General features: G+C 30.9%; 2 protein-coding genes across 3 annotated transcripts in view; one reads left to right on the top strand and one right to left on the bottom strand.

Annotated features, from left to right (window-relative positions):
* The window catches only part of LOC130898029 (band 3 anion transport protein), a 207,689-nt gene that overhangs the window by 173,660 nt on the left and 12,518 nt on the right, over positions 1-21,511 (top strand). The window lies entirely within an intron of this gene.
* On the bottom strand, positions 15,908-19,114 carry LOC130898031 (septin-7). Its single transcript, XM_057807067.1, has 2 exons — positions 18,928-19,114; positions 15,908-18,869 (listed from the first exon to the last, which is right to left on the bottom strand). The coding sequence occupies exon 2, from the start codon at positions 18,681-18,683 to the stop codon at positions 16,824-16,826; it is 1,860 nt and encodes a 619-aa protein (XP_057663050.1). The 5' UTR covers positions 18,684-18,869; positions 18,928-19,114; the 3' UTR covers positions 15,908-16,823.

The following is a 21,511-nucleotide window of genomic DNA, read 5'->3' as shown; positions in this document are numbered from 1 at the left end:
CAATGTTTTATTTCAGGTTATTCTTTAATCTACCCAAATAAACATTTATTTGTTCGACGTTTCACGTCTGAGGATTAGATAAATGAAGCAATTCATACATTCCAAAAAATGACTTTGGCTTTAAGCTTTTAAGTTGTGAAAACGTTGGGTTACAAAAAAAGTGCATTGATGTAAGTGGTGGTTTCTTTGAACATGAATAAAATCATATAGTGTAACCGTCATATTAGAAATAAAATAATTTTGACTTGGTGTTTGGATTTTTATATTGAATGAACAATGTTTTATATTTTCTGAATTAGTGAACCACTTTAAGATTGTGGCGACATTGTTTAATTGTGACCTCATACTTAATCTACGATGTACATCAGTTTTAATACTATTTAAAATGTGAATGCGCGAACTTTACCTCAACTAGGTTCATGGAAATTAATTATAGGTTGAAAATATTCAATGAAGATTTTAAGTTTCTTCTTGTGTTGAAAAGCATATAAATATAATTTTAGCGTTCTAGATCAACTTATAGAAATACACAAGGTTTTTCAAACGAAACATTCCACTTTTCTCATTTTTATTAATAATAGAAATGCATTGTCTCGACCGACAACAGCAGCTTCTTTCACGATATAGAAACAAAGTTTTTTGAAACCATAAAATCCATCGCCATCTGTTACTGTTAGTTCGGTAGTTAAGTGGATAATGTACACCAGACGTGTTTTGTTGATATTTAGGGACGCGATCGTTTTATATCGCCACTCTTTTTAATTTAATTTGGTATTTCATATAACATAAACACTTTGATATTGTTTTAAATATTATTTTTCAAATATACAATGTGTCCAGGATTTTAATTCCAAATCTATAACTTTGTTTATCATATAAGATACGTTTGAACGATAAATTTGGTATCGTCTTTTGTTGCTTAGTGAATTAAATAAATAAATCGAATTATAAAGATTCAAGAATCTTATACACGAAAAAAGGAATTGTTAGAAATTGTTATCATAAGAACGAGAAAGCTAATAATGATAAGAAAGACCTAATTTAAGTGAAACTAGCTTTTACCCGCAGCTTCGCTCGCATCGAATCTATTAAATAAGTATCAGAAATCATTATAATAGAAAAGAACGAACTCTGTAGTTATATTAGAACATTAGAACCTGAGATATAGATCTTTGAATGTAGAAAAATTGCCAAAAACCTACAAAAATCCATAACTCCACATTGAATGTCCGCTCCTAGCTCCTCTCCAGCTCAACCGATGTAAGTGTTCAAAAACTCAAAAGAAAGAAGGTGTTTCAGCGAGTGTTCTTAAACCAAAACTAAGTCTCTATCTTGAATAGAACCTGATTTGAGTATGGTGAAAATTAGATGAAATCCGATGGTTGATGGCTGATCTGTGCATCAATACCTTTCATTGAAAAAAAAAATTAAGCAAATCGGTTGGGTAGAACGCCTGAACGGACTCGGACTGGAAATCATCAATTTTTTTAATATATAAGATTTATTGCTCTATTTTGTAAATTCTAATACAACTACAAATAATTTGATTGATGGCTGCTATATATTTTTAGGATGTCCAAATTATTTTGATCTTATATTTATTTTGGTATTTATGATATAGGTGATCTATTAGTTATCAGTGTCAAGTCCGCAACAGTTCGCAACGTGAAAGTTTTACCTGTCTTAAATAAAAGAAAAACTAATTTTAAATCAGGAGAGAACTAAAATCAAGTCGATTTAGAAAGGTAATTGGTTATTTCTATATCTAAATTTAATTAGGCTCATAATTGGAAGACCAAGAGCAAGATGTAATGACCAAGAGGGTGAAGATGTAAAGAGACTTGATGTAGAAGTAGACATGGGCGATGCCAAAAATCAACTTGAATTTGAGTGGCCACAGTAGTAGTATAATTGTCAAATCAAAAGTTTTTGGAATGTCTTAGTGATTCAAAACTGGTTGGAAAATCTGCGCACGTACTATCCGAATAATTTCTAGTTGAATTACGTTTTCCGCAATTACATAACGTCGGGATATACAAAATACTAAATCCGTGCTAGTATTTAATAATAACTGTACAATTAACCTAATTACTGATAAAAAAAATGATAACTGAACAATTTTGTTAAATATAAAAACGTGTCTTTCAATTCCTTGTTTATTTTTACATTTCCTACTTAGTATGCGATATGAAAACTATTTGCAAGTGTGATTCGGTTAACCAAATTTCAGTACTCAGCATATTTTTCAACTATATTCCAAGTATTTTCATATATTTATCTACTTTTTATATATAATATCAAAACTTATTTTGTTATAGTATTGTATTATAATGACGCTTAAGTGCGGTAATTTTAGTTAACGTACAAGTTTATTCATAAGGGTAATTATATTAGAGATTGTTAATTCACGAGTTCTTTACAAAACGTTTCATATGGATAAAACTCAGAAAAGGCGGCACCAAAAAATATTTATCAAGAGCTGAAAAATGAATTGTTCTTGCCACAAGTTATATCTCAAGTTGTAGAAGGCTACTTCGGGAATGCTGTAAATGTTTCCCGGTGGACAATTAGAAGAATTTTGAATACAAATGCGTCAAAAGTTGGTAACAGACAACGCGTCATAAACTTGCAAAAAAGCAGTTTGCTCGAAAGAATTTTAAAGGTTTCGCCTGTAGTATTCAAGCGTTCCATTTCAAAAACTTCTTTTAAATAATATGTTCTGATCAAAATTAATTCAAATTGGATGGTCCTGATGGCTTTGCTTGCGCGATTTAAGACAAGATTTCCAGTCATTTTACAAAAACATTTTGGAAATGCTAAGGACATTTAATCGGAGAGAAAAATGAAAGCCACCGTCTTTAGGGATAATCATGGAATTAAATTCATCGACTATCTTCCAAAATGTTATAATGCTAAGGTACAGAAATTGCAAAAAAGCGACTTTTAGTGTTTTTCCATTTGAGCAAAGCAACTTCTCACACTTCGATGATCGCCATAACTAAAATTCACGTATTGCAACTCGAATTAATTAAAAACCCTCAGTATTGACGGATTTGGCAACTTGCAACTTTTATCCTGTTTCCTAATCCTGTTTTCGAGGATGTTACTGCATACGTAAACGTCTATTTTCAGGAAAGAGACGCATCTATTATTTGGAAAGCTTATAAATGTGTAGATTTAAAAGGAAACTATGTTCAGACTAAACATGGATATGGGAAAAAATATCTTGTATTTTGTTTGGTCCGTTTTTCACTCTACCCCCATACTTGACTAGATTACAGAGAAACCACCAAATATATTAATCACCAACGTGGGACAGCATCACTATTGACTGTCAGAACGCATAAGTTTGGTCATGAAGATTGGAGGTAGCTGTCAAAAGAACTGTTAAGTACCGCGGACTTTGTGATTGATTGGCGGATGAAAAAACATATGATAGACTGTTCGAAGTGACTTTTGGAAGCCTGCATTCTTGGATTGAAATAAATCAACTCGGGAAAAATGCCCAAATAAGAATCTAAAAGGCGAAAACATACGAATCAATCTAAATGGTAAAAATGCAATTTGGATAGAAAACGAAACTAATTAAAAAAATAGTACGATAACAAAGCTAAATTTGACACTGACGCGCCTTTCGATAATCAACCCACTCCATGTTGTTCCTGAAATTCCAACTTAGTTTAAATTTTAAAATTAATGAGAGTTGCTATTTTCCAAAGACTACAGATATGAATGTGAAGGTTAGGTTCAACTTCATCCCTTTCATTGTTTAGCATGATATAACTAAGTTTGAGTTGTCTTTGTCTACCAATCTAAAGGAAATTGTTTTTTATTCCTTTGTTGTTTTAATGATATAATTTATCAAACAATCTTACAATCTTTGGTGTGCGAAATGCTTAGGAGCACCCTTAATTTATCAATCGAAAAGTATAATGCAGTATACAAGAATTTTAGGGGTTGGCAGTCAACGAAAAAACCACTCCTATTTGTGAAAATGTGTTACTCGTGTATTTTCTGAATCAAATAAGAAGTACAAACCGTCTTCACTATAGGCGACAACATCAATCTGGAGATTTATATGAAGCTAAATGCGTTCCTAAAACTCCAGACCAGACTTCCACTCCGAAGAAATTGAATGAATTTATTAAAGAAACACCAGAATCTTCTGATTAAAGTAGGGCATCAAAAATAAAAATTTTAAATTTTCCATTAGCGTTTCATCCAGGTTTCATTGGTCATGGGTTTAATGGAGCTTCCGCAGTTAGATTCTTTGAAAATGAAGACATAGAAGACGGATCTCTTATAGTCGATATAAAACTGAAGATGTATAGATCGTTTATTATCTAAGGTGAATTTTACGAAATTTGTTCAAAAAATCTTCCGATGTAATCACCTCATGGCACATCAAACTCTTTATTTTCAAATTACCAAAATGGTGAATGCATCATACCGAAAGTCAGCATGAAGTTGTCTAGTATATATTTATTTTTTCAAATTTCAAATCATTTGTGTCATCGGGGGTGACAGCATAGCTGAGAAAAACTAAGAGGATGGAAATCAACGTTATTGTAGAATAATTAACAAAAATAACTGGATTATACAAAATGATAACAATATTACAACAGGTGATGAGTAAAATCCACCTATAACTTATAACTGTTGTAATCTTATTATTAGATTATGATATGTTAAAAACTAATATTATATTGTTTTATTTTTCCCTTTTTTGGGATGAAGTACAAAAATTATCCTCATTATTCGCCAATTTAATGATATACAATTACGTAATTAAACTTTCTGAACTACTATTTTTTGTATTGTGCTTTTTTTTCTAATTTCTATCCTGTCCTTAGTGGTTTAGAAAAAAAATACATTCGAATTTGGAACAACGAAAACATTTTATCTTGAATAGTATACTAGAAGCATTAAAACTCATTTTTTTTATTTTTAACTTACTGCGCGCTATTACAAATCTGTGTTGATTGAAATATATCAATTTTAATTGGAAGTAACCGATTAATTTAATTGACATAATGCATCAATATTCATTAATTATTAGCAAGAATTTAGTTCGAATTGATATGAGCTGTATTGCCTACTTTTTTAAATTAAATGATATATATATATACAGTAAAAAAGGAATAAAATCTTACTCTTTGATTAAAATTGTTTTAAATGCATTAAAAAATTAAATTATGGTACAATTGGTCTTTTTAAGAATGATTTAAATAATAGATGCTGATGACGACAAAGTTGAATATTATGAAACGGATATGTGAAGGAAAGTATAGAAAATATTACTTTCTAAGAATGTTGCTAAAAAATCTGCTATTGAGTAAAGTTGAAATTAATTGTCATGGATACTAAGCTTAATTAAAATTTTTAAAAAAGGGTTGTAATATGCAAAAAAATTGTTAAAAGTAAATGAACATATTATTGGGTTGGCGAAAACCGATTTCGGTTTTGTAGTATAAAATAAAACACTTTTTTCAACAAAGAATAGTTTTTAATCATTTTGCCATATACCTTTGAACTTCATGATTTCGAGCTCATAAAATTTCTGGTCCCTATCGACAAAAGACTGAACCAGGGTTGAAGGTCATCGTTATTTGTGAAAGTTTAACCAATCAAAGAATTCTACATACTTCGACATAAATGGTAATCAGATAGTGCCAGATCAAGGCTATATGGAGGATGTGGCATCACTTACCAGCCAACCACCAATAGTTTCTCACGAGTTGCTAAAGATGTGTGAGGACTTGCATTATCATGGTTGAACACTAAACCTTCCGATTTGACAATTCTAGCCGTTTTTTTATTGTTTTATCCAGTTACATTAATTGTTGAGAGTGAACATCCTAGGTTAGGTTCCTTGGAAGCAGCTCAAACAATACAACACCTTTGTAATCTCACCAAACTGACAGCATGAGCCTTTTTTGTTGTGGTTTGTGCGGGTTCCTCGTGTTTGCTCCTCGAACTATGTTACTGTACATCACCCATTTCACATCAGCAGTGATGATTCTTTTCAAGAAAGGGTCGATTTCATTTCGTGTAAGGTGCATATGGCAAATGTTGATTCTTTGTATTAAATGAATTTCTTTCAATTCGTGAGGTACCTAAATATCAAGCTCCTTACCTAGCCTAAGTGGTTTGTTGTATCCTCTTCGCAACCTCTCGAACAGTTATGACGATCCTCTTCAATTATGACTTGATTTGTTCATCATCAACATCAGTAGACCGACCAGAACGTTATTCGTGCACAATAAGCACTATAATTTCACAGAGCAGGGAAAATGTGTTTTTATTCACCATGGAATATAATTTGACAAAATTTCTTAAGATTCCCTTAGCTTGTATATTCAGGGTATTTCCAAATTAATGTTACAAAATTCGAGAGCTTAAAATTTTGACGAGTATTTGCCATATCAAGCATCAGTGAGCACAATTGGGTTTTTATTTTTCCTATAAATCCGTTCAGATTTTATTTAAATTTTATTAATATATCCTAAAAAATTCCACAACCATAACTTTTATTGAACATGAAGTAATCAAATAGTGGATAACAGTAATTCTTTTATTATTTATCTGCAAAAACCTACAATTAACTTAAGCTTTTTACGCACCAATACGTCTTAAGGTTATATAAATGAAATCATAAGATGCAATTACCTGGCTATAAAAATATTTGTTAAACGGTTCGAAAAAATATTTTTTATGAGTTAACTATTATCGGGAAAGTTTTTAATGATGGAACTTCAAAATTATTGAATATATTTAGACATCTGAGATAATGTAATAATTAAAATTAAAAAATTGGAACAAGAAACAAATAAATTTACGTGAAGATTTGTCTAAAGGTATTGTAATATTTTTCTAGATTGGAAATTTGACAAATGATATTATATATTTTTAATCTGTCGATTTCAATAATATCACAAGATTTATCCTATCAATTCAGATTCAGTTAAATACGTTAGTTTCGATACTTCCCAAAAATAAATATACTGTGAAAAAATATAGCTCTTTATAGTTTACATTAATCAGATGATTTCGTAAATCACGTTTAACCTGTGCATAAGTATAAACTCAATATTTATTGTCAGGTGTAAAGGATTATGACCACCTCAGTTTTCTCCTGTTAAAGGGAGGATACAATACATGTGTTTGATTTTTATAATGTGACGGTTAGTTTTTGTTTTCAAAATAATGCCGCGCGGAACTCAACTCGAAAATTGAGCAGTAAAGAATTATGGACTTAAAAAGAGGTGGTTTGAACCAAAGACAAATTGCTCCTGAGCTTACCCACCCCCAAAGAATGATCCAAAACTTTTTAAATCGCGAGGCAGACGATTACGAGAAAAATAAAAAAAATGGAAGACCTGCAAAAATTTCTAAACAAGTGAAACGGGCGGATTTCGGAGCAATCTCAAAAACAGGAGCATCCTTCGCATATATTGTGTGGCGATTTAATCTAGGGAACCTGAAAAAACATAATTTGAAGGGATTACTGAATTTCGCTGCAACTCATATTCAAAATAGCAAAATATGGAAAAAAATGGACAAAAAAGTAACATTGATGGACCTAACCATCGGATGGATCTAGATGGTTTAAATTATTACTGGCATGACCTTAGAAAAGAAAAAAATGTCAAGAAGGTCGCATTGGAGTAATGGAGGCGTGGTGGAGGCTGCTTTCCAGGAAAAAGTAGCCAGCACCATTATTTTTAGCAGCGCTGTCCAACTCCATTTTTGTAAGTTCTAGTTGTAATATTGAATTGTTTAAAATTGATATTAAACTCAGGTTCTAAACATTTCCTTGGTCGCTTCATTTATTATTTGTCATTTGTGGGGTTTCTGTCCCCCGCGACCCACTAGAGATCGCTACCCCGAACACCTAAGTTAGAGGTTATGAAAAAAATGTCGTATTTCTTTATTAGGTGACAACCCTCATATTCATTATCTAATCATAATGCAAACACTAGTTTACCGCGGGCAGTTATTACTAATAGTCATTTCTCTATCCACTCAATTTATTACGAAACACCTCCAATTTCTGTAGACAATAATTTGTATGAACGTTGGTCTATTAGTATGACTTGTCTATTCGCAAGCGTGCTGTTGCTTTAAACATGCATGGATAATCATTATTTCACATAGTACACAAAGATTGGGAGCCAAACCCGTAACAAAATTCAGTTGGTAAAAGAATTGAAGTCTCAGGATGCTAGTCAGAGGCTTGACATGAATGAATGATTTCGAACGATTATCAACATCTTTTTTCCTGAAACCTAAACATCAGAACCCCTACATTCGCCAAAAGTGACCGTATGGGCTGGAATGACAGAGCGAAGGATTATAGGCCCTTACTTTTTTTGAGATAAGGGAAGGCACAGTTACAGTGCACTCAGAGCGTTATGTGCAGATGTTAGACAACTTCTTTGTGCCTGAACTACAAAACTTTAATAGTTATAACCACAAAACATGGTTCCAACAGGACGGAGCAACTTCACACACGTCCAATAGATCTCTGCCACGAGTTGGTGAAAATTTTCTTGGCTAACTGATCTTGAGGAGAGGTGACATACGTTTGGTTTCTTGCAATCCCAATTTAATACCTATAGACTTTTTCCTGTGAGATTATATCAAATCGAAGGTTTACGCTAACATATGGACTTCCCTGGCACAATTAAAAGAAAATATCCATCATTGTATGCCTTAAGCGGTTTACTTTTGAACGATGTTATTTTTAAAAAATAAATTCCCAAGCAAGGTATATGTAACAAACATTTTTTCAATAAAATCCTTACTTTTCTTAAAATTGTATTTTTTTAATGTGAACTTTCTTTTGAAACACCTTGTATAATTCTAGAAATTCTAACTTTCTCTATGTTTCTTTATGTTCGACGTTGATAGTAGGTACATAAATAGACACTGTTTACGTTATAAGAAGTCTGTGTACCCAATATACCGTCCCTGTTAAAGATTTTCACAATGGAACACCATGTAGAAATTCTTAGATATATTAAATCTATAGTTTATACAATAGAATTATCAATATTTTGACCCCAACATCGAGCTATTAATACTTTTATTGTTTTTTGAAGCTTTGCGGAATGAAAATAATAAAATAACGACTTCTTGGAGTTGTGATTTACTGTCTGTCGTGGCTGTATTTATAGACGAAATATTCTTAAAAATTGATGTTTTAATGAAGAACCGTAAAAAAATAAAAACATCTGTTCTGTGAACTTCAAGAAGTAATTAATATTCATTATTGGTTTACTGTTTTGTTCCCAGACTGACAACCGACAACCAATGCAACCTTTTCAGAATTGAAAAAGACTCCTCCATTAAGACAAAACTCAGATTTTTCCTCCATGTTATATCTGTGAGAACCAACGGGGTACCCTGTAATCATGCCTACCAGAATATTTGCCTGCCATCTATTTAGCTGCAGTATTTCCGCCACTACATTTAATGGGTTTGTCCACCTATGAATTTTTTAGGCTTGTCTAAAGCCATGCATATTTGTTTTCTTCCCCAGGTGAATCCTTAGCCTGTGAGTAAAAGACTCCTACATTAAGACAAAACTCAGAGTTTTCCTCAATGTTATATCTGTGATAACCATCGAGGATCCCTGTGAGAACCAACGGGGTACCCTGTAATCATGCCTACCAGAATATTTGCCTGCCATCTACTTAGCTGCAGTATTTCCGCCACTACATTTAATGGGTTTGTCCACTTATGAATTTTTTAGGCTTTTCTAAAGCCATGCATATTTGTTTTCTTCCTCAGGTGAATCCTTAGCATGTGAGTAAATGATTGGTGTTTGCTTGTTTCAACTAAAATGAACTTCAGACATTCTCCAAAATGGCATATCGTTTATTATATGGTGGAGAAACCTCATCATCATTATTTGGGATAAGCAGTTTCCCAAGGAACATACAACATTATAAGATGACGGTTTCTTTATTTTGCTATAATTTTATTACAGTAAAGGCAATCCAAAAACGATCTCTTTTGTATTAATTGGATATATTGGTTAAAAAATATCTTAAAATGTCTTTTAAAGTTCCACGACGAATTTACCTGTATATGGGTTTGTTTTTGAGCGTGTTTGTAACCCGCCTTATCACTTTTAGTATATCCCACCGCTATAAGTGCGTTCGTTTGCCGAGCAGGCTAAGATGCCAACCTCTGGAATCGTCGGTCGTGGGTTCAAATCCCGTTCTCGCTGTAAAAAACTTTATTTTTGTTTGTTTTTTGACAAGTTTTTTTTAAATATTATCACTGCAAATTTTCTATTCACATCAGAACAAATTTCACAACTGCCTGCCCTCTATTGAAAATTTACTAGACTACTTGCATCAGTATTACTTTTAAATTTAACACCTTAAACTTTGTTATGTTGTTCGAAAATAATTTTACATCCGCCAGCCTCGGTTGGAGGTTTACAATACTAATGACTAGAATTTAAAGAAAAATTTTACTTTTTAGAATAAATTGAATTAAAAAGTGGAAACTAATTATAGTTTAATAAAAAAACAAAAAACACGCTTTCATAGCATATGAAACTAGAAAGTGAAAAATAAATTTAGTTAAAAAAAAACTTAAAAACACATCAAACTAAAAATTATCTTCAACTTTTTAGTTTGATGTGCTTTAAAAGCGTGTTTTTTAGTTATTTTTTTTAATCTATGTTTATCGCTTTGAACATAAAATGAACTGCGAATAAAAAACTACATGGCTGACTGCTCTGAATAACTACTTTCCATTGTATTCAATTGATATTTCGATATCCTCAATTTGTTACAGAATTAAAGTAAATATACACAAGATACGGTTAATCTTATCGACTGCATCGTGTAACAACAAAGATATATTTAATTATTAACTGAAGTATTAACATACTTTTACATATCAGAGCCACTATACAAAATACATTTAAGTTATTTTGGTATAATGAGGAGTCTCTTATATACAAATTTTTACTTGTTGGTAAATTTAGTATTGTTTGAAACAGTAACAAGTAAATAAATGACCCAAAACGTAATTATTGTCTTGTCTATAAGACAGAAATAGATTTTAGATACACCACGTCAATTTCTCTATTACGTGTTTTATTTCTGTAAATAGTTTAGAAAACCATGAATTCACATATGTGTAAACTAGTAAAATAATTTGCTACTATTTCTGTTTGTAAAAAAATGTTGAGTAGTGTCTTCAAATAATTCATAATCTTTTAAAGCTACAACTACGAGGATATATTGAAAAATTCTTAGCCTACTATAAAATCAAATAAAATTTCAATATCAAAATATTTCCCTCTTAATTAGATACATTTATTACATATACATAAAAATGTTTCTTCTTGATCTGCAAACCTTCACAGCTTTTATTACCTCCTCGTTGGAAGAATATTTACGACCTTTTAAACCTTTTTTTCAGTAATGTCGAATATTAATTTCCAGTTATTATTTTACCCTTATCCAAAAAATCAATCATGATTACTCCATGACAATCCCAAAAAACTGAAGCAAGAACTTTTCCAGCAGATTTTTGGACACGAAACTTCTTAGGTCTTGGAGAACCAGAGTGTCGCCATTCCATCGATTGTTGCTTTGTTTCTGGATCGTAGAAATGTACCCAAATCTCATCCATAGTAACAATTCGGTTTAAGAAGTCTACATCGTTTTCAAATCGAGCACAGATCGAACGCGGTGCTTCTACCTTTGCACGCTTTTGGTCAGCATTCAAAATTTGAGGATCCGTTTTGCAGCAATTTTTCCCATGTCCAAATTGTCGTGAACTGTATGATGAACGCGTTCGTATGAAATATTCAATGCTTCAGATATACGTTTTAGCCCAATTCGACGGTCTGATAAAATCATGTCATGAGCTGCATCGATATTTTCGGGAACTTACACAGAAACTGGCCTTCCCGATCGGTCATCATCTTCAATCGAAAATTTACCTCTTTTGAAGCTTGCAGTCCATTTTTTACAGTGGCTTACGAAAGACATTGATCACCAAGGGTATTAACCATATCTTCGTAAATCTGCTTATCTCTTAACGTGCGTAATGCGTAACTCTGGTTTACTTTTTTGACGTCCAACTTTACACTGACACTTTTAAGTTATTGTTCGTTGCTTGCAATATTTTGTCTAGTATAACTAAATATCAATACATTCTCATAAGTACAATTCTACAGTTACATTGGTTTGAAATTTAAATCAATAAAAACTTGTTTATGTCAAAAAAGAAGTTTATGTTTTTCTGTCATTAATTATATTCTGATATCATAAATTTATTATCATTATAATCATCATGAAAGGTGTTTATTGTGATAAGATGCTGTTAAAATTATAACTATGTTTACTAAACAGGAAAAAATAACGATCCTTATAACAAGAGGTATAGTAATCGTAAAGAACTAATGATATCTCATTTATCTAATGATAGGTATCCAAATCGTATCTGCGGTTTGGAGGAGTGTGTAACTACTTAAATTAGGGTTTCAATAAACAATTACTTACCTTAAACCTGATCGACTCAAAACCGTAACTAATTATAATAAATCCTTATACATCCATTCAGAAAACTAAATAATACATATTTCTTGACAGGCTGTTATGAAGGGCCTAACTGCCTTTCGTTCGTTGTTCGCGGTTCCAAAGGGGTGGCAGAAAGCCTTCAATCGCGCATATTATTGTTATTTAAGGGTAACATTTTATTTAGTAGTTCTATTCGACAATCATCGATATAACATTGACAAATCGATTTGGCAATTCTTGAGGATTGCACAACCCCAAGCAGATATTATCAGTACCACTGTTATTGGACCATTCTTTGTGGAAGGCAATGTCAACGAACCAGATCTGTTGACAAGTCACAAGAAGAAATGTAACGGTTTTGATATTTGGAGCCAACAGGATTGTAATTCCCATACTTCAGTGTTGCTGTTCAAAATTACTTAAATGAAATTTACATATATGAATGGATTGGAATAAGGGGCACAATACAGTGGCCCTACGAATATTAGATCAATTTTGGTTACTAGACAAAACTTGATAATCGAGATTAACTGAGTAATTATTGTGTAATTCCGTATCAACTTTTTATATTAGGTTTATATATTATCTAATCGAATATCAATTTGAATAACTTTTTTCAATTACTTTAATATAAAATTAAAATTATGCAGTAGGTACTGACTGAGAATTTTGAACTATTTGGAAAAATATGTTAATAGATTATTTTAGAGTAACGGTTTACCTTACCTGGTTTACGTGTAGTCAACGAATAGCCTAAATTAATTTAAAACTTATTTTTCAACTTTAATTTATAAACCTAGCATACATCGAAATATTAACAAGTTATGTTAGTTTATGAACACACTGTATAACAGACGAACTTGTATTTATATCAATTATAAGCATAAAAATTCTTAACTATTGCTATTTTAGAATAAAATTCTACTCTCTACGCAGTTTTCTTGCATTTTCCAGTATTGAGAATAAAAGTCAATTTCATTTATTTTGAAATGTGAACACTTCCTCTTCCATTGAAATTCATTAGCATGCCAGCTGTTATTCAACATAACTCTGTTTAAAGTTAGATAAATTAAGAAAAATATTTGCACAGATGTTTTTTATGTAATCAGAATCTAACGTTATAGCTAGATAGATTTTTAAAAATTATAATACAAAAGTTTCAGTTAAAAATTATTTTTTATATACTTTCCTTTTTGATAAATAGAAATTGTTAAAACATGAAAAAAAAACAAATAATAAATAATATTTTTTACTGTATGCATACTTTAAAAAGTCTATCATAACTGAGTTGCAGTTACCTTTAATTTATTTAAACAATTTCACTTTAAATTTTCAATAGTTGGTAGATTAATTTTTTCGTTAGCTTTGATTCAAACTTTATTAGTTAATTACCGTTTTGATTTATTATGTTTATGGAAGTATTGTAATATTAATGAGAGGTTACAGCAATGTATCTGTTTACATACACATTTTTGTATTTTTTCAATCTTGATCTGCTCCCATCAAGAAAATATTCTCTAATTTTGGATTCATATGGTCAATGGTCAATACCACTAAAATTAAAATCAATATTTTTTCGAGTCTACCACTGGTGCTCTTACCTTAATTTATAAAAATCAACTTCAGATATCAGTAATGATTATCTCAATCTAATTATATATGGACTAAGATTTTTCAAAATAAATTATGGAATTACCTTTTAACTGGTAATATAAGTAATCCCGGATAACTTTCAGTTGTACACATTCAAAATAAACCTGCTCAAATATTCTGAAAAATAAATCTGGTTACCACAAATATAACCTAAGCGGATTTTTTTGAAGGTCCTAGCCCAGAAAAAACCTGAGAAGTAGTACATTAATTTAATAAAAGTTAACCAATACCAATTACAAACAATGAAATTAGTTTGTTCGAAAGTTGATACTTATATCATGAAGGTTAAAAGTACAAAAAATAAATCGATTCCAAAGAAACAGAACCTGTATGATTACCATATGTAAATACTCACATTTTAGTTGAAAATTTGTAATTATCTACTTCTGTAAAGCTATTTTGAACAAAGTTATTGAACTGTTAGTTATTTTTTGAACTTGTATTTGCTACATATTTCTAATTAGAGTTGCTAAATATACTGTTCTTCACAAAATTATACTTTCTACTGTTGAACAAAAATAGAATACTATTTGCATCAAAATACCAACACATTGTTATGTGTTACACTTAGACACTCACACAAATTTCTTTTTATTTAGTCACTGCTCAGTGCAGCGCAGCAACAAACGAATCTGTCAATGTCAAATATTCAAAACCGTCACTCATTGTCAGACATGTGAGTGTGTACGTTCTCAAAACATAACTTTTTTTCACCTGGACCTTCTTTTTGTTTAAAAACTTTAATAGAATTTAAGTAATAATGTAATAGTAAAACATAAAACAACACATAGAAACTCTTTGGCTACCTCTTCTACCAGCAATTGATACAATTTCACTTAATTGGACACAAATTTGTAACTACTTTGTTAGTTTGGATGTTGACTGTCCAATGGTTATACAAAATTTATTGTTGGATAATAACGTAGAAAATATTATAGTTTATAGTGACCTTTTTTATGCTAGACATATATTAAATGTTTTCAATAAAACAATCAAAAAATGAGAAGTAAATAATATACTATTTTAGATGTTTGTCATTGAAGTCTTCGGTCACATTTGATCAATTTGAAAAAATTATAGATAATCTAAATTTGTATAGACTAAATATTGGTATGGATGATTCATATTTAGAATTAACAAATTTCAAAGTAATTTATGAAAAAATATCAGAAGACAAAGAATCTCTTGAAATGAGAACTGGCCAAAAGTGGAACCATTTATTAGTAAACACTTCAGAAGAATTCAAAAACATAACTAAAATTGTCTCATATCTACTTTCTGTTCCTGCCACCTTAGTATTTACTGAAAGTTTTTTTAGTAATTAATGCTAAGTGTGGGAAAGATAGAAATAGAACATCTATTTATTTAATAAAAAATGAGCTTATCATTCATTTTAATTTCAATTATAACTGTAGTAAGGCATATGAAGTTAAGAGTAATATAAATTAGTAAGCTGTGGAAGAAGCTTTAAAAAATATGTATTGAAAACAATAAATAAATAAAACTGTTCATTTTTCTAAAATATTGTTTTAATATTTCTCATAGACCTGAATATACTTTATTTCTTGTAAAAGAAGTTGGCAACCCTATTTCTAGTGTTTTCAGAAATTCATCGATTAAAATTAACAAATATATCAAGCAATTTTTTTATAAATTATGATATCAATTAGGTAACTTAGTTACAAATAAAAAAATATTGATTGGAATTCTATAGAAAAATTTTATTGGACTTTTATAAAACTTCAATTTTTAGCTACTCTATAATAACAGGAATTGATTAATTGAGGTAAACGATTGTTTCAGAAATCCCTGTTGATTTTGACAGTTTTTAAAATTTGAAGTTTTCTCATGTTTCAAAAATACAAACAATATTTTTATAAAATCACAAAAGAAATAGTTTTTAAATATATTTTATACATCTCATAAATAAATCATTACTCTCTAATTTAACACATTAATTTAATAGCAGAAAAACGTTAGAAAATGTTTACTAAATACTTAGTATTCAAGATTCATTTATAACCTTTTACTGATCATAACCTTGAATTTATTTCAATAGCATAAGCTGAAATCTAAACAATAAAATTCAATTTATTAATATAGGATAGACATTCATTATCAAACTCTTCATAACTTTGTATTTGTATTCAATTGAATGTAAGAATTTCTTAAAATATATGTTCATAAAACTGATATGAAATTGTTTATTTTTGTCAATATATTTAAATGGATTTTTAATCTAAATTAGTAATATGTTTACAAAAAATAAATCTAATGACACTCGTTTATAGGGTTTATTGACCACATAATGTATAAAACAAAATATTTAAGTAAATAAAAGTTTATATTCTTCATTTTCTTAAATTACTGTTGCAACTGGAATAAAAATATATGAAAAGTACTTACGAATTGATAAAACACATTTACTGGTTTTGGAAGAATATATATTCTTTCACAAACTATATTTAACAGCAAGATATATTTATCTAGAAATATATTATTTTAAAGTCTTGTCTTCTCAGCTAACCACTAGAGACGTCAAGCCAGATTTGCCAAGCGATTACTTATATGATTATTAAAACATATTTACACTTCACCAGAGGTTGTTGTCCACTGTTAAAAAAGTCCCTTCTTTTTCTTTTCTTTTTTCCCATCAACAGTTTCTCTGCTTCCTTCCAATGATCTTCTTCTCAAATCTTCGATGGTAACTTGATTCTCTTTTTCCCATGCTTCTTTTTCAGCTTCGAACTGTCTGCGTTTTTCTTCAAGTTCTTTAGCTTGCATTTCCAGAGTTTTCTTAGTGGCTTCATGTCGTCTTGTCAATTCAGTTTCACTATCTTTTAGTTTTTGTTTCTTTTCTCGCACTTTCATTTCAAAGACCTGTTCCATTTCAGCCTCCATTTTCTTCATTTTCAAATCATGTTCACGTTTTTCTTCATCCATCTGTGCCAATGGATTTTTGTTGGATATTCTGGAAGGTTTACCATCTACACCTAAGCCTGCTAATTTACAACACCTATAGTTTTCATAATGAACATTATTAGTTACATCTTTTAAATCCTGTAGATGTGTGCGAATAACCATATTTCTCAAGGCTATGAAATCACAATGTTCTAGATTTTCAACTTCAGCAACACCCCAAGGATATTTGCGACCTCTAATTTTTTTACCATCTACTTCTATTACAGTGTTCGCTCCTACTACAGCAAATGGCACTCTATCCTTTAAAGATTTATTCAACTTATGTTCTTCATCTTCCTCGGATGTATCTGGAAATTCGTATATCTTAATTTTATTCTGAGCAATTTCATTTAAAATTTGCTTTTTAAATAGTGCACACTCATCAGCTGTTAATGTATCAGCTTTCGCTATAACTGGAATTATGTTGACTTTGTCACACAGTCTTTTCATGAATTCTATATCTAGAGATTTTAGGCCATGTCCTGAAGGTTGAATAAAGTATAAACAGCAGTGAACCCTTTGGTCAGGCATGGATTTTCTGGTAACTCTTGCTTCGGAATTCAAATAGTCTTCATATTTACTTTCTATAAATTCAATTATTGGTGTCCAACAATTACTATTATCTACAGCATCACCAAATCCTGGAGTATCCACTACTGTTAGTAAAAGATTCACACCATTTTCTTTTAGTAACACTTTTGTTGTTTCTACTGCCACTGTTTTTTTAAGTCTTTGTGTCGGACCGGGATAATCAACAGAATTATAAATATCAGTTAAAAATATGGAATTAATTAATGTTGACTTGCCAAGACCTGATTCACCAACAACCATCAGGGTAAATTCAAATCCTTTTTTAACTGCTTTCCGATAAACTTGATTTGGAAGGTTAGCAAAACCTACATAACCATCAAGTTCCTTTGGCTTTGGACGTTCTTTGATAATTTCAGGTGTAGATTCTTTACTTGTATCATCTCTGTTAGAATCTGGTGAAATTGATTTTAAAGATGTGTCCACCGGTTTTTCCAGTGAAGGAGTTTTATTCAGTCTGTTTGAATCTTTTGTCAAAGTGCTTGAAATGGAATGAGAATTGTTTTCTGATGAAGTGAAAAACATTTCACGTTTGCTTTGGATTGTGGTAGCCGATGCCATATTATCACCACTTCCGTTAGTTTGAGGTGAACCATTTGTTGCTGCAGTGGTGGTGGTAGTTGTTGTGTTAGTATTCTGCTGATCCATAAATTTTTGCCTCATCGCGACTCGATCGAGACTAGAGAGCCTATAGGAACCACCAGTACTGTCCTTATCTCTATCTCTTGTTAAACCACTACCCGCGTTAAAACTCGAAGTATATTTAGGAAGTGTAGGCGGAGGAGTCGGTTTATTTTCCGAACTGCGATTCAAAAGAGCACTACTAGATGTGTACATGTAACTACTGGGCATTATGTTTGGTCTAGATTTGATTGTGGCAGTTGCTTGAGTGGTAGGGACTTGAGCATTAACATTATTGGCACTCATGTTGCGAAAAAACACTGAACGATGTCGTTCAAATTATCATGTTTATCAAACACTAACAAGTTCCCGCACTAAAAACGGCGTCTCGATGACTATATTACTAGTTCCTTCTTTCTTCAACTGTCAATTTTACCGGCGATGAGTAATGTTTATCTGGTTAGCCACGCCCGAAATTTTACACATTATTCCCTGAAAATATCAATGAATGAGTAATCGAAATGAATTAAACACATTTTTTACAACTTACCAATAAAAAATTTCACAGTGTTTCTTTGTTTACTTCATTTCACAATTGATTACAATGCCAACTTATAAACAGGTCAGTTCGGTACAATCATGTTCAATCCATTTCGCTTTTCGTTGTTAAAATGTGCCGTTTCCTTATGCGCTTGAGCAGACTATAAAACTCGATGTGGAAGTGGTAAACGGAACCCCAGCGATGAAAACTTTCTTGGGTATCGCAATACTGTATTAGTACGGACGAAACGTTTTAAAATTTTGCTATTTAATACAGTAACTAATAATATTACAATCAACAATGTGTGAAACAAAATTAACATTATTCGTTAGGTGTCTTTCCTCTTGAAACTATCAAAAATAGCAAATAATTATGAGTAGAAAATTTATAAAATACTTGTTTGAAGAAAGTACACACGTATATGAATGAAAGGAATTTGACACATTAAAAATATATATTGAAACCAAACAATTGAAAAGTTCAATGGTGGGTCCATATTATAAATTTCTATTTACTCACCTATTGAAAAAGTTTGCTAAAAAATTTATTTACCAGAAAGAGTACCTTTCAAATGGTCCAGGGCAACTTAATTGTGTCTGATAATATCAGGCTGAGATCCCATTAAAACTACTTACAATATTCTTTGTTCATCTTCAAAGAAGTTTCTTATTATTTTTTAGAAATTTTTTCTAAAATTTTTATAAAATAGATGATTGTTGACATGAATTGATTTGAAAATACTGTTGTATGACAATTGACAGGCGATAAATTCTAGTGGAATTCTTATTTCGTAACGTCCGTTTCCGATTTGACCAATGAGATAATCAACAAAGTCAATTTAGGTCAACGTTATCAACAAGATAAAACTTTATTGGGACTCCATTAATAAAAAGAGATATATTGTTTCATTCTCATACACTGCTATTAATAAAGTACCAAATATTGAAAGAAAGACATGGGAAAACGTACTCATAATTAATATAATGCATTAGAAAGTGGTTCAGGTGGGGTTGAATAGTTGCCTCACTCAATAACCCATCAACCCATTCAAATTTAACATAGTTCAAAAAATATTCTGGCTTAAAATGATCATTTGAGTCCTATTTTGTGTCTCTGGGTGAAAACTCAACCTAATCGACTTCCAAATATGGCTGTTGCCAACTTGTTTTATTTATTATTACTAACACGCGTAACCTAAATACAGCATGTTTTTAGTAAGTAATTTTTCTAAATATTTTGAACCTACTTTTAATCCATATATATATTTTCCCATATTTAGGAAGTTGAGTATGTATCAAGTAGAGATAGGGAAAAAGTAAGCTCTATATATTATGACAAAAAAACTCAAAAACGCTATAGTGTCGAAATTAAACTTTAAACTAGTTATTACCTAAATGTTTGATTTAAAAATAATATTTTCTATTTTGCACCTATAAAATAGTCAGTACGATACGCAAACGTGTGTCGTACTGAGCTTCAGTACGAGACCCAAAATTTGAAGTTTTGATGTTGATAATTACAACCTGGCACTGTTAAATGTCAAACAAACAAAAATTTAAACTTTCAATTGTTCATCTAGTTTGTTTATCAGTGTTACCACCCACCAATTTTGTAAAACTCGTTGCTTTATAGCGCTCGTCGTGCCCTAAAAAACGCGTGCCGCAAAATAATATCTTAAAAAACTTTTATAATAAAGAACTATTATGTGTTATATAATTGTTAACAACAAACGAAATTTCAAAAATTGTTCATAGTGAATTCAAAAGTTTGACGCCTACTCTCCCGTACTATGGAGCGACTGCAGTGGACCAAACGTAATATTAGCTTTCGTATGGTCGCGGTCCCCTTCAAAAGCTAGGTTGCCAGATAATGATGATATACTATCTTATTTTAAATACTGGTAATGTGAAACATTTGAAAATAATGATAACTCAATGTATACATTCAAATTTGAACAATGATTTTATTTTGTAAACAGTGGAATAGATTTTAAACATAATTATAGATTAATTCGTATATTACACACAAAAGTATTTACTAAAAATTTTATCGCAAGTTTTGGATACTATAAGCAATTCTTTTTCGTGCAACGGTTTTGCAGCTGGCAACTATGTGTCGCTAAAACTGTCTCGTTTGTGGGGTTCATGGATGGTGTTGTATAGTAAAAAGTATGCGCTCAATTCATTTTGTTTTAAGGTCGATATTGCTGGTTTCTTCAAAACTAGGGGGTGCAAATTAGGTAGGTTGCCCTTATTGGGCCAATCGATAAAACAGGGGTGTATTGAGGAGAACGGCTTCAGAAAAATTTATTAAAATGATGTAGTTTGGAAATAAGTTGTTCAAAAACCTGAAGCCCATAAAAGTTGTAAATGAATTAATTGAACGAAGATACGTGTTTTTTGGTGATACATAATAAAAAACAGCTTTTTAAGTAATATATTCATAGTTATTAATAAACACATTTCGGGCTCGTGTACAGTGGTTACAGAAAAGCATATTCACCGATATATTTATTTTCTTTTCCAGCGTTATGCTTGTAATAGTTTTTCCCTAGTGATTTTCCCAAATTTGAACGAGACGAATGAATTTTACC

Source organism: Diorhabda carinulata, chromosome 9, assembly GCF_026250575.1.
Source record: "Diorhabda carinulata isolate Delta chromosome 9, icDioCari1.1, whole genome shotgun sequence".
NCBI lineage: Eukaryota > Metazoa > Arthropoda > Insecta > Coleoptera > Chrysomelidae > Diorhabda > Diorhabda carinulata.
This window is presented reverse-complemented; position numbering and strand designations above follow the sequence as displayed.